General features: G+C 39.3%; 1 protein-coding gene across 1 annotated transcript in view; it reads left to right on the plus strand.

The window, feature by feature from the left end:
- Window positions 1-6161, plus strand: part of CCDC172 (coiled-coil domain containing 172) — a 43354-nt gene extending 37193 nt beyond the window's left edge. Inside the window, exons 7-8 of the mRNA XM_049855101.1 lie at window positions 2899-2986; window positions 6123-6161. Of these exons, the coding sequence (XP_049711058.1) occupies window positions 2899-2986; window positions 6123-6161 (127 nt within the window). The remainder of the gene's footprint in view (window positions 1-2898; window positions 2987-6122) is intronic.
- The last annotated feature ends 7069 nt before the right edge of the window (window positions 6162-13230 follow it).

The following is a 13230-nucleotide window of genomic DNA, read 5'->3' on the forward strand; positions in this document are numbered from 1 at the left end:
TGGCGTCTGGGGTCTTAAATGCTAACAAGCGGCCATCTAAGATGCAGCAATTGGTCTCAACCCACCTGGAGCAAAGGAAAATGAAGAACACCAAGGCCACACGACAACTAAGAGCCCAAGAGACAGAAAGGGCCACATGAACCAGAGACCTACATCATCCTGAGACCAGAAGAACTAGTTGATGCCCGGCCACAATCGATGACTGCCCTGACAGGGAGCACAGCAGAGGACCCCTGAGGGTGCAGGAGATCAGTGGGATACAGACCCCAAATTCTCATAAAAAGACCAAACTTAATGGTCTGACTGAGACTGGAGGAATCCCGGCGGCCATGCTCCCCAGACCTTCAGTTGACACAGGACAGGAACCATCCCCGAAGACAACTCATCAGAAATGAAAGGGACTGGTCAGCGGGTGGGAGAGAGACGCTGATGAAGAGTGAGCTAATTATATCAGGTGGACACTTGAGATTGTGTTGGCAACTCTTGTCTGGGGGGGGATGGGAGGATAGAGAGAGAGGGAAGCCGGCAAAATTGTCAAGAAAGGAGAGACTGAAAGGGCTGATTCAAGAGGGGGAGAGCAAGTGGGAGTAGGGAGTGAGATGTATGTAAACTTATATGTGACAGACTGATTGGATTTGTAAACGTTCACTTGAAGCTTAATAAAAGTTATTAAAAAAAATAATATATATAACCAAATTTTTTATGTATATGTTGTAGAGTATAATACACCCACTCCTCACTTATCAACATGGTTAGTTTCCAAAGAACAGGTCATTAAGTGAAAATTGGCACTTTGCAAAAATGGAGGCTGACCACATCCAATCACAAAATGGAGGATGACTACATCAGTACTTAATGCCAAATTTCATTATTACATAACTGCCAAACCACTGAGAATCATGGTCCACCCAATTTGACACATAACCTTGACTGTCACAGCCAGTGTTACTTTTGCCTCACACCTCGGTGTTTGTTACCACCAGACATACATTGTTAATGCACAAAATAGTCAGGTAGTAGATTTTTTACTGTTATCATAAATGCGAAATGTCAGATACTGAGATAGCCATAAGTGGGAGTAGGTTTAATATAATGAACACCTGTGAACCAAACTAAAACATTACCAGTAACTTTCATTAGCTGTGGGCTCATCCCTATCCCATACTCCCTTTTTTATCCTAGATATAATTAATGTCCTGCTCTATGTTTCATTTCCATGTTTGTGTGAAACGACTTATTCATTCTTGCTTATAATTTTGTTACACTAGATGATTTATTTAAATTTATATGGTATATTTATATATGATGCATTTATCATATATATGCATGTTCCAACAATGTATTGGTTATTTTTGCTCATTTGAGTTATGTAAAAATGCTATCATACTGTCAAGGGCTTGTTTTTTAGTTCAACATTGTTTCTAAGATTTACCCATGTTGTTGAGTGAAGATGTGTGAATGTACCAGTTTTTTTTTTTTCCTCTTTTGATGGACATTTGAGTTGTTTCCAAGTTTTTGCCATCACAGACAGTGCCGGTGTGAACATCATGGTGCTCGTGTGTTGTAAGAGTTTCCTTAGGATATAAGCCTGTTGGAATTGCTGGTTCATTGGGTGTATGAATGTTGAACTTTACAAGATATCAAACTGTTTTCCATAGTGATTAAACCAATTCTTACTCCCATTAGCACATTATAAAAATTCCCGTTGATCTCCATCCTCTTCAACACTTTGTGATTTCAGACTTATTAATTTTTGTACCCATCACCCAATTTTAACAGTTATTCATGCTAATCTTGTTTTGTCTATATCTCCACTCACCTCTCCCTTTCTGTATTCCTTTGAAGCAAATAATAGACATCATGTCATTATTTTATTATGTTTTTGTAAATTAAGAACTGTAAAAAAATGATAACCACAGTACAACTATTACACCTAAAATATTTAACAGCAGTGAACTAATACCATCAAATAACTAGTCAGTATTCAAATTTCCAATTATCTATAAATGTCATCTTTTTTCTATTACAGTTTGTTTATCTGAATTAGGCTCCAGATATGGTCCACACTTAACAATTAGCTGATATATCTTTAAATCTCTTTTGTGCTTGAAGACATGCCCCATCGCACTCTCCTTTTTTTTAACTTGCAATTTATTTGTTGAAGAAATCAAATTTTTTATCATGTAGCATTTACCATGAAATTATTAAATGTCTATTATTTATTCAGTTTAGCTTTTTTTTTTTAATTGTACTTCAGATGAAGGTTTACGGAAAAAAATAGCTTCTCATTAAACAATTGGTACACATATTGTTTTGTGACATTGGTTACCAACCTTCCAACATGTCAACACTCCTTCTTCTCAACCTTGGGTTCCCAATCACCAGCCTTCCTGTCCCCTCCTGCCTTCTAGTCCTTGCCTCTGGGCTGGTGTTCCCCTTTAGTCTCGTTTTCTGTCATGGGCCCATCCAATCCCTGGCTGAAGGGTGAACTTCAGGAGTGACTTCATTACTGAGCTAAAAGGTTGTCCGGGGGCCATACCCTCAGGCTTTCTCCAGTCTCCGTCAGGCTAGTTAATCTGGTCTTTTTTTGTGAGTTCGAATTTTGTTCTACGTTTTTCTCCAGCTCTGTCTGGGACCCTCCACCGCGATCCTTGTCAGAGCAGTCGGTGCTGGTAGCAGGGCACCATCTAGTTGTTTAGCTTATTTTTTATGGGAGTTTTTTCCCCAAAATTTTATACCGTATAGAATTACAGAGAATTAAATTTTCTTACCCAATTATTTTTAACTTGAGATTCTAATTACGGAAGTTGCAAACATGGCACTTTCTATGTAACAAAGAAGTATTATAATACATGGCTTTCTGCTAAACTGATAAGGTGAATTTTTCTTTGAAAACAGACTTAAAAAAGAATTACAACTTTATGAAGAAGACGACGTGGAAAGTATTTACGAAGCTCTCCAAACAGAAATAGAATTTTTGGAGTTGGTAAGCCGTCATCAGTTCTTTTACTTCAGTTCAGCATTATTTTACCTACTGGTAAGAGTGGTTTTACTGGTATACATATCATTGAACTGGTGTTTGCCCTTCATGTGGATTACTATTAATACAAAAAACAAGATAGCAACAAAAATAAAACTACGATCAGAGTGTAAATCTGTGATGTGTTTTGTGTTTCTGGAGAGTTAGATGCTACATAAACCAAAATGTATTCAAAGAGAATATGTTCAGTTTCAAACAAGTTAGAAAATATTCAAATGTGACCTCACAACATTGCCTGCTTCAAGCTGTTGTTAGAGGATCCATACACTGAAGGAGGTTAACTATCATAATGCTTCAGAGCTTTTTGGTTTTGAATAGGCATAATATACTTTTACTGTATTTGATTCTAAAGCTTTCTTTATTACAGATCTCTATGATCTCAAAAAGCTTGGATTCAATTATTGGAAATGTATTTTCAGATTGTGTGGGAGCACTTTAAATTGCTCTTAACCTCATACTTTGGTTGTTTGTAAAATGAACAGGATATTTGCCATGCTCTATTTTAATAATGACTTATTCATTGCAAATACTTTTTTCAACATAAACAGTAACTATACACATGGACCTTGCTGGATGGAATACACAAGAATCAAATTGACTACATCTGTGAAAAGAGACGACAGAGAAGTTCAATATCATCAGTCAGAACAAGGCCAGGGGCCGATTGCAGAACAGACTATCAATTGCTCATACGCAAATTCAAGTTGAAGCTGAAGGAAATTAGGAAAAAAAGTCCACGAGAGCCAAGTATGACCTTGAGTATATCCCACCTGAATTTAGAGACCATCTCAATAATACATTTGACATATTCAACACTAATGACCAAAAACCAGACGAGTTGTGGAGTGACATCAAGGACATCATACACGAAGAAAGCAATAGGTCATTAAAAAGACCAGAAAGAAAAGAACAAAAATGGATGCCAGAAGAGATTCTGAAACTTGCTCTTGAACTTAGAGTAGCTAAAGTGAAAGGAAGAAATGATGAAGGAAAAGAGCTGAACAGAAGATTTCAAAGGGCGGCTTGAGAAGGCAAAGTATTATAATGGCATGTGCAAAGACCTGGCATTAGAAAACCAAAAGAGAAAGAACACACTCAGCATTTCTCAAGCTGAAAGAACTAGGAAAAAAAAAAAAACCTCAAGCCTTGAGTTGCAACAGTGAAGGATTCTATGTGCAAAATACTGAATGATGCAGGAAGCATCAAAAGAAGATGGGAGGAATATACAGAGTCACTGTGCCAAAAAGAACTGGTTGATGTTCAGTCATTTCAGAAGGTAGCACAAGATCAAGAACCAACGTTACTGAAGGAAGAAGTCCAAGCTGCACTGAAGACATTGGTGAAAAATAAGGCTTCAGAAACTGATGGAATAACAATTGAGATGTTTGAAAAAATGAATGAAGCTTTGAAAGAATTCACTCACCTATGCCAAGAAATTTGGAAGACAGCTACCTGGCCAACTGACTGGAAGAAATCCATAGTTACACCTGTTCCAAAGAAAGGTGATCCAACTGAATGCAGAAATTATCAAACAATATCATTAATATCGCACGCAAGTAAAATTTTCCTGAAGGTCATTCAAAAGCAGTTGCAGCAGTACATCGACAGGGAACTGCCAGAAATTCAAGCTGAATTCAGAAGAGAACGTGGAACAAAGGATGTCGTTGCTGATGTCATATGAATCCTGCCTGGAAGTGGGGAATACCAGAAAAACGTTTACCTGTGTTTTACTAACTATGCAAATGCATTTGACTGTGTGGATCATAACAAATTATGGATAGCACTGCGAAAAACGGGAATTCCAGTGCACTTAATTGTGCTCATGAGGAACCTGTACATAGATCAAGAGGCAGTTGTTCGAACAGAACAAGGGGATACTTCGTGGCTTAAAGTCAGGAAAGGTGTGTGTTAGGGTTGTATCATTTCGCCATACCTATTCAATCAGTATGCTGAGCAAATAATCCAAGAAGCTGGACTATATGAAGAAGAAGGGAGCATCAGGATTGGAGGAAGACTCATTAACAACCTGCTTTATGCAAATGTCACAACCTTGCTTGCTGAAAGTGAAGAGGCCTTGAAGCACTTACTGATAAAGAACCAAAGCCTTCAATATGAATTACACCTCATCATAAAGAAAGCAAAAATCCTCACAACTGGACCAATGAGCAACATCATGATAAATGGAGAAAATATTGAAATTGTCAAGGATTTCATTTTACTTGGATCCACAATCAACACCCATGGAAGCAGCAGTCAAAGAAATCAGAAGACACGTTGCATTGGGCAAATCTGCTGCAAAAGACCTCTCTGAAGTGTTGAAAACCAAAGATAGCACCTTGACGACTAAGGTGTGCCTGACCCAAGCCATGGTGTTTTCAGTCGTATCATATGTATGTGAAAGCTGGATGATGAATAAGGAAGACCGAAGAAGAATTGGCACCTTTGAATTGTGGTGTTGGTGAAGAATATTGAATATACTATTGACTTTCAAAGGAACGAAAGAATATATCTTGGAAGTACAGTCAGAATGCTCCTTAGAAGCAAGGATGGAGAGACTTCATTTCACGTACTTTGGACATATTATCAGGAGGGATCAGTCCCTGGAGAAGGGCATCATGCTTGGTAAAGTAGAGGGTCAGCGTGAGAGGAAGACCCTCAATGAAATGGATCGACACAGTGGCTACAACAGTGGGCTCAAACATAACAACGATCATGAGGATGGCACGGAACTGAGTAGTGTTTCCTTCTGTTGTACATAGCATCGTTATGAGTCAGAACCGACTTGACGGCACCTAACAACAATTTTAATAGAAGACATACATAAATTTAATGTAAGTTAAAATACAGTTTTAATTTGATGTATTACATTTTGTTTCATGTTTATTTTCTGTAAATATTTGCTTGTTCAAAAATGTTCTAGTAGCATATGTCAGGGTTTATATTTTTTCGAAAAACTTTCAAAAAATACAGTTCAGAAAAGCCTAGAGTTATTATTTGTTCTAAATTTAGGCAAATTTTATGTAATTCTTTCATAAAGAATTTAGTTGTATCTATGAATAATTATTATATTTTTTCTTTTTAGACTTTGGCACAGAAAGGACTTCAGGAAAATGATGTGTAGAGAATTGATTGGCCATCTGAGAATTGATCAAAGCATCTTAGAACCAAACCTTTGTTATAGATACATAAATGGTCTCCATTATGACAGATTCTTGTGTAAACCATGTGATCCAGATGTTCAGAGATATTGTTGATATCTAGAGTTGTTTTATTGTCACTTTAAAATAATGTTTTGTTTTTTTTTTTTGCTCCTGTCATGTACTGGATCTTTAAGGTTTCATGCATGGTTTGATTTTGTTTTTAGAGGAAGAGAAACGATAAGAGATATTTTGTTCCTGGGCTGCTTATATCCCCATGACCCTTAAGGTGATCTATACTTTCTGATCTATACTTTTCATTCTTTGTTGCAGCTTAACTTGGGTCAAATCAAACACACATAGGAAGAAGTGCTCAGATTATTGACCCAATTTTGTTGGTGCTGTTTCTGCCAATAAAGGTGGTTACTTTTGTTTTAATCCTCCACTAATCATAAGATGTCTGTTGACAGAAGTTCCCTGAGGCCTTTATCTGCCAAAGCTGGTTTTCTCCATTTTTCTCTGAAGTGTCTCATCAGACTATAAAGTCTGGGACACCTGCAGCCATTTTCTAGCAGTTCATGCCTGCCAGTTTACTTTCTAATGCCAGTGTTGTTTCCAGTGAAATAAGTTATCCACTTGGGGAGGTTCATAATCTTCTTATGACCATTGGGACTCATTTTACCTGGTGACCTGAAACAGTGCAACTGAGGACGGGTTGGATCAAACTTAGTATTGCCTACAATTTCTTTCTGCTGTTAGCACTCCTGACTAGGAAGATTTTCAGTAGTTTCTAAAAGTATGTTTAAACTTTTCAGTGACCCTCGAAGTCCTTGATGGGGGAGGTATACAGAGGAGAAGAAAACTCATTTGGGATATATTTCAAAGCACTGAGTGAGAATGTTAGAGCTATGTTTTCCTTTGTGGTTGTAATTGAATTAGCTTATTAACATTAAATATGAAGTGTTTGCAAATGTCTTTTATTTACTGAGTACAGGACTTACATGTAATTTTCAGAGCAAGTCTTATTTTACCATAGCTTTTTTGTACATGCTCTCCACACTTATTTTTTTTAATTAGCAAAGTTAAAACACTCTTCCTTGGGATGTGTAGCAGTTGCCATCTGTTTAAATAATTTGTATTCTTAGAAGGGATTTCTGTTTTGATTTTTAAAATATTTGAATTAATAGTAAATTATTTTTGCTTAAGAAGAAAAAAAATTAATGGTACCAGGGAATCACAGTCTCTATTATTTGCAAATAGGGAGTGGGATGATTATTGGGATTAGTCATGACTTTAATTCTATCTTATATTAGTCTGTTTATCCATCACATTCTAAGCTTTATGAATATCTATTATGTGTGTATCTTGTTATTAATATGCAGATTGAGTTTACACATAAAGCCTTTTTCCACTTACCATTAATTGTTGTTCATTACTGGTTTTATAGATAAAATATTAACGTGAACTAGAGATCTGCCTGCTTATTTGCATAACTAACACCCGATGGCTTACATGGAGAATAAACTATTATGGATACAACTGTTATTTCATGTGTGTGTTATATAGAATATCTAGATTTAAATATTCAATAATGGAATCAGGAGCCATATGAATTAAACTTCAGAAAAAAGTGAGGGTTCAGTATTTTCATTACTTCAGTATTCTTTAATTTTCAAACAATTCAAATGAATGATTATGTTAGCATTGCATGGTTAAGTAATATAAAACACTAACCATGTGGTACCAATCAAAATAACTGGGACTGTTAGAATCAGCATAATCAAAGGAACAAGTTCACTGAAGCAAATGAAATACAACTATCAATAAAAATCACAGTGTATGAAACAAAACCGTGCCATCAATATAAAATATCAGCAGTAGATTAGGTCCATTTTTAGTTTTGTTAAAATTAGTAATTAATAAAATTCTTATGTATGAAAAATAACTCAAATTATCTGGGTAAAAGTGTGTCTCATATTTAATTATTCTGAAAATAAGACTTTAGCTGTACAGAAAGACAGTTTTTAAATTAATGCTCATTCGCTAAGTAAAAAATCACTAAATTTTCCATATACCATATTTTACACAAATAATGTGTTTTATCCCCCACGTGTCTGTCAGTTTGTCGTACTATGGGGACTTGTGTGTTGCTGTGACGCTGGAGGCAATGCTGGAAGCAATGCCACCGGCATTCAGATACCAGCAGGGTCACCCATGGAGGACAGGTTTCAGCTGAGCTTCCAGACTAAGACAGACTAGGAAGAAGGACCCGGCAGTCTACTTCTGAAAAGCATTAGCCAGTGAAAACCTAATGAATAGCAGCAGAACATTGTCTGATGCAGTGCTGGAAGATGAGCCCCCCAGGTTGGAAAGCACTCAAAAGATGACTGGGGAAGAGCTGCCTCCTCAAAGTAGAGTTGACCCTAATGACGTGGATGGAGTAAAGCTTTCGGGACCTTCATTTGCTGATGTGGCACCACTCAAAATGAGAAGAAACAGCTGCAAGCATCCATTAATAATTGGAACCTGGAATGTACGAAGTATGAATCTAGGAAAACTGGAAATTGTCCAAAAAAATGGAATGCATAAACATTGATATCCTAGGCATTAGTGAGCTGAAGTGGACTGGTATTGGCCATTTTGAATCGGGCAATCATATAGTCTGCTATGCTGGGAATGACAATTCGAAGAGGAATGGTGTTGCATTCATCGTCAAAAAGAACATTTCAAGATCTATCCTGAAGTACAACGCTGTCAGTGATAGGATAATATCCATACGCCTACAAGGAAGACCAGTTAATATGACTATTATTCAAATTTATTCACCAACCACTAGGGCCAAAGATGAAGAAATAGAATATTTTTATGAGCTGCTGCAGTCTGAAATTGCTCGAACATGTAATCAAGATGCATTGATAATTACTGGAGATTGGAATGCGAAAGTTGGAAACCAAGTAGAAGGATCAGTAGTTGGGAAATATGGCCTTGGTGATAGAAACAATGCCGGAGATCGAATGATAGAATTTTGCAAGACCAACGACTTCTTCATTGCAAATACCTTCTTTCACCAACATAAATGGCGACTATACACATGGACCTCACCAGATGGAACACACAGAAATCAAATTGACTAAATCTGTGGAAAGAGATGATGAAAAGCTCAATATCATTCAGAACAAGGCCAGGGGGTGACTGTGGAGCAGACCATCCATCGCTCACGTGCAAGTTCAAGCTGAAGCTGAAGAAAATCAGAGCAGGTCCATGAGAGCCAAAATATTACCTTGAGTATATCCCACCTGAATTTAGAGACCATCTGAAGAACAGATTTGACACATTGAACAATAGTGACTGAAGACCAGAGGAGTTGTGCAAGGACATCATCCATGAAGAAAGCAAGAGGTCACTGAAAAGACAGGAAAGAAAGAAAAGACCAAGATGGATGTCAGAGGAGACTCTGAAACTTGCTCTTGAGCGTCAAGCAGCTAAAGCAAAAGGAAGAATTGATGAAGTAAAAGAACTGAACAGAAGATTTCAAAGGGCCTCTCGAGAAGACAAAGTAAAGTATTATAATGACATGTGCAAAGAGCTGGAGATGGAAAACCAAAAGGGAAGAACACACGGTGTTTCTCAAGCTGAAAGAACTGAAGAAAAAATTCAAGCCTCGAGTTCCAATAGTGAAGGATTCCATGGGGAAAATACTAAACGACACAGGAAGCATCAAAAGAAGATGGAAGGAATACACAGAGTCATTGTACCAAAAAGAATTAGTCAATATTCAACCATTTCCAGAGGCAGCATATGATCAGGAACCGATGGTACTGAAGGAAGAAGTCCAAGCTGCTCTGAAGGCATTGGTGACAAACAAGGCTCCAGGAATTGATGGGATATCAATTGAGATGTTTCAACAAACAGATGCAGCACTGGAGGTGCTCACTTGTCTATGCCAAGAGATACGGAAGATAGCTTCCTGGCCAACTGACTGGAAGAGATCCATATTTATGCCTATTCCCAAGACAGGTGATCCAACCAAATGTGGAAGTTATAGAACGATATCATTAATATCACACACAAGCAAAATTTTGCTGAAGATCATTCAAAAACGGCTGCAGCAGTATATTGACAGGGAACTGCCAGAAATTCAGGCCAGTTTCAGAAGAGGACGTGGAACCAGAGATATCATCGCTGATGTCAGATGGATCCTGGCTGAAAGCAGAGAGTACCGGAAGAATGTTTACCTATGTTTTATTGAGTATGTAAGGCATTCGACTGTGTGGGTCATAACAAACTATGGATGACATTGCGAAGAATGGGAATTCCAGAACACCTGATTGTGCTCAGGAGGAACCTTTACATAGATCAAGAGGCAGTTGTTCAGACAGAACAAGGGGATATTGATTGGTTTAAAGTTAAGAAAGGTGTGCATCAGGGTTGTATTCTTTCAGCATACGTATTTAATCTGTACGCTAAACAAATAATACGAGAAGCTGGACTATATGAAGAAGAACAGGGCATCAGGATTGGAGGAAGACTCATGAACAACCTGCGTTATGCAGGTGATACAACCTTGCTTACTGCAAGTGAAGAAGACCTGAAGCACTTACTAATGAAGATCAAAGACCACAGCCTTCAGTATGGATTGCACCTCAATATAAAGAAAACAAAAATTCTCACAACTGGACCAATGAGCAACATCATGATAAACGGAGAAAAGATTGAAGTTGTCAAGGATTTCATTTTCCTTGGATCCAGAATCAACAGCCATGGAAGCAGCAGTCAAGAAATCAAAAGACGAATTGGGCAAATCTGCTGCAAGGGACCTCTTCAAACTGTTGAAGAGCAAAGATGTCACCCTGAAGACCAAGGTACGCCTGATCCAAGCCATGGTATTTTCAATCACATCATACGTATGTGAAAGCTGGACAACGAATAAGGAAGACCGAAGAAGAGTTGACGCCTTTGAATTGTGGTGTTGGCGAAGAATATTGAATATGCCATGGACTGCCAAAAGAACGAACAAATCTGTCTTGGAAGAAGTGCCACCAGAATGCCCCTTAGAGGCAAGAATGGTGAAACTGCATCTTACATACGTTGGACATGTTGTCAGGAGGGATGAGTCCCTGGAGAAGGACATCATGCTTGGCAGAGTACAGGGTCAGCAGAAAAGAGGAAGACCCTCAACGAGGCGGATTGACACAGTGGCTGCAACAGTGAGCTCACGCATAAGAACGATTGTAAGGATGGCGCAGGACCGGGCAGTGTTTCATTCTGTTGTGCATAGGGTCATTATGAGTCGGAACCGACTCAACGGCACCTAACAGCAACAATATGTTTTATACATTTTTGCATACCACGCAATCCCCCGTGTGTTATTTTCATAAGTGCACTGTACCAGTGGTTTTTTATTGCATGTTGCTGACCTCAATTTCAATTTTTTTTTTTCTGTCCAACGGATTTAATATTAAGTCTTCATCTCGGTACCTGCAGATGCAGAGGTTTGGTTTCCAGCAGCAGACCCTCACCAGCCAACCCTTGTTTCTAAAGCGGCCGCTCTCCCGCAGAATTCCTTCCCTGTTCTGCAAACCACTTTCTCCAATGAAGGAAGAAATCACTTTTTCTGCCCCTACACAGCCCTCAGCCAGGGTGGCCAGCCCCAGCCCAGGTGGTGCATAGGTCTGTGCACACTGGCCAGAGAGGCCATGCAGGTGGGCGAGGCCAGTGCACCACAGCTGTGAGCATTCTACTGCACCATCTGGCTGGCTGGCTGCCCCGCTTGGGCCATTTAACTCTCCCACCCACGTGGATGCCGCAGGGTAGACATGAGAGCCACAGGTGTAGAGGGGTTGCTTATATGAGACGGGTCTGAATGGCTTCCCAGGGTCCCTGCAGGCCAGGGCAGTGCTTTCCCACACCTTCCTGCTGCCAAGTTTCACGTGGGGCCTGCACCGAGGAACCCAGGGGCCCCTGCCTGCCATGGGACCAGCCGGTGCTTGGGCTGTGACTCAGCGCTCAGCCCTCTGAATGACCGTCTGCCCGTCTTGGCCTGACGTACCTGGGCATAGATCAGTTACAAGGAACTCCACTGCTCTCAGGCCCAGCGCAAACCACCTGAGAGCAAACACAGTTTCAACTGTTTATTACCAGGATATTACCAAACTTGATCCATGACTTCTTGATCATGGCTTATACTTTATTACACAAATATAATCAAGAGTAACATTTTTGTACAGTTGAGGGTGAATGAGGCCGAAATTCACTTCTGGAAATGTCATGAGACCTGTGGTATATACATGGACGCACCGTGCCACAACCTTTTCTACATAATTCCCTCATTTCCGCACCAACTCCATATCTGTGGGTTCCACATCTGCAGATCCAACAACTCGCGGGTTGAAAATATTGGTGGGGGGGGGTGTGGTGGGGGGAGAAGAAAGTTCCAAAAAGTGAACCTTGAATTTGCCATGTGTCAAGCACGACACTGAATGAACGCTCAGCTGAATGAGATGATGTGTAGCCATACCCTGCTGTAGCCTCCCGCCATTTCACAGATCCTCGGTCTCTTCAGCACCCGTTGCTTTAGCTTGCAAAGACTGAGGAAGCATTGGTAAGTGTAAGCGTTAATAACTATTTACTCAGTGTTTACATTGTATTAGGTATTATAAGTAATCCAGAGATGATTTAAAGTATATGGAAGTATGTGCATAGGTTATATGCAAATATTATGCCATTTTCTATAAAGGACTTGAACATCTGAGGATTTCGGTATTGGGGGGTGGGGGTGGGGCCCTGGAACCAATCCCTCGCGGACAGCGTGTGCACGTATTATTCATGTGGGCTCTCTGTGGAAAAAATACAGTGCTCAGTTATAACCAAAGCTCAAACCCAAAGTAACGCTGATACTGCTCTGAGCGCCATCACATACCACCAGAATTCTTTAAAGTAAAACAAGTTCTTTCAGAAGCAGCTTTCTAATTCTCAGCCTCCGTTGGGAATAATATTAGAATGTATAAATAGTTTGCTGCATATTTTTCCTGCTGATTAATGGAGCTATTTGGT

The sequence above is a fragment of the Elephas maximus genome, chromosome 16 (assembly GCF_024166365.1).
Source record: "Elephas maximus indicus isolate mEleMax1 chromosome 16, mEleMax1 primary haplotype, whole genome shotgun sequence".
NCBI lineage: Eukaryota > Metazoa > Chordata > Mammalia > Proboscidea > Elephantidae > Elephas > Elephas maximus.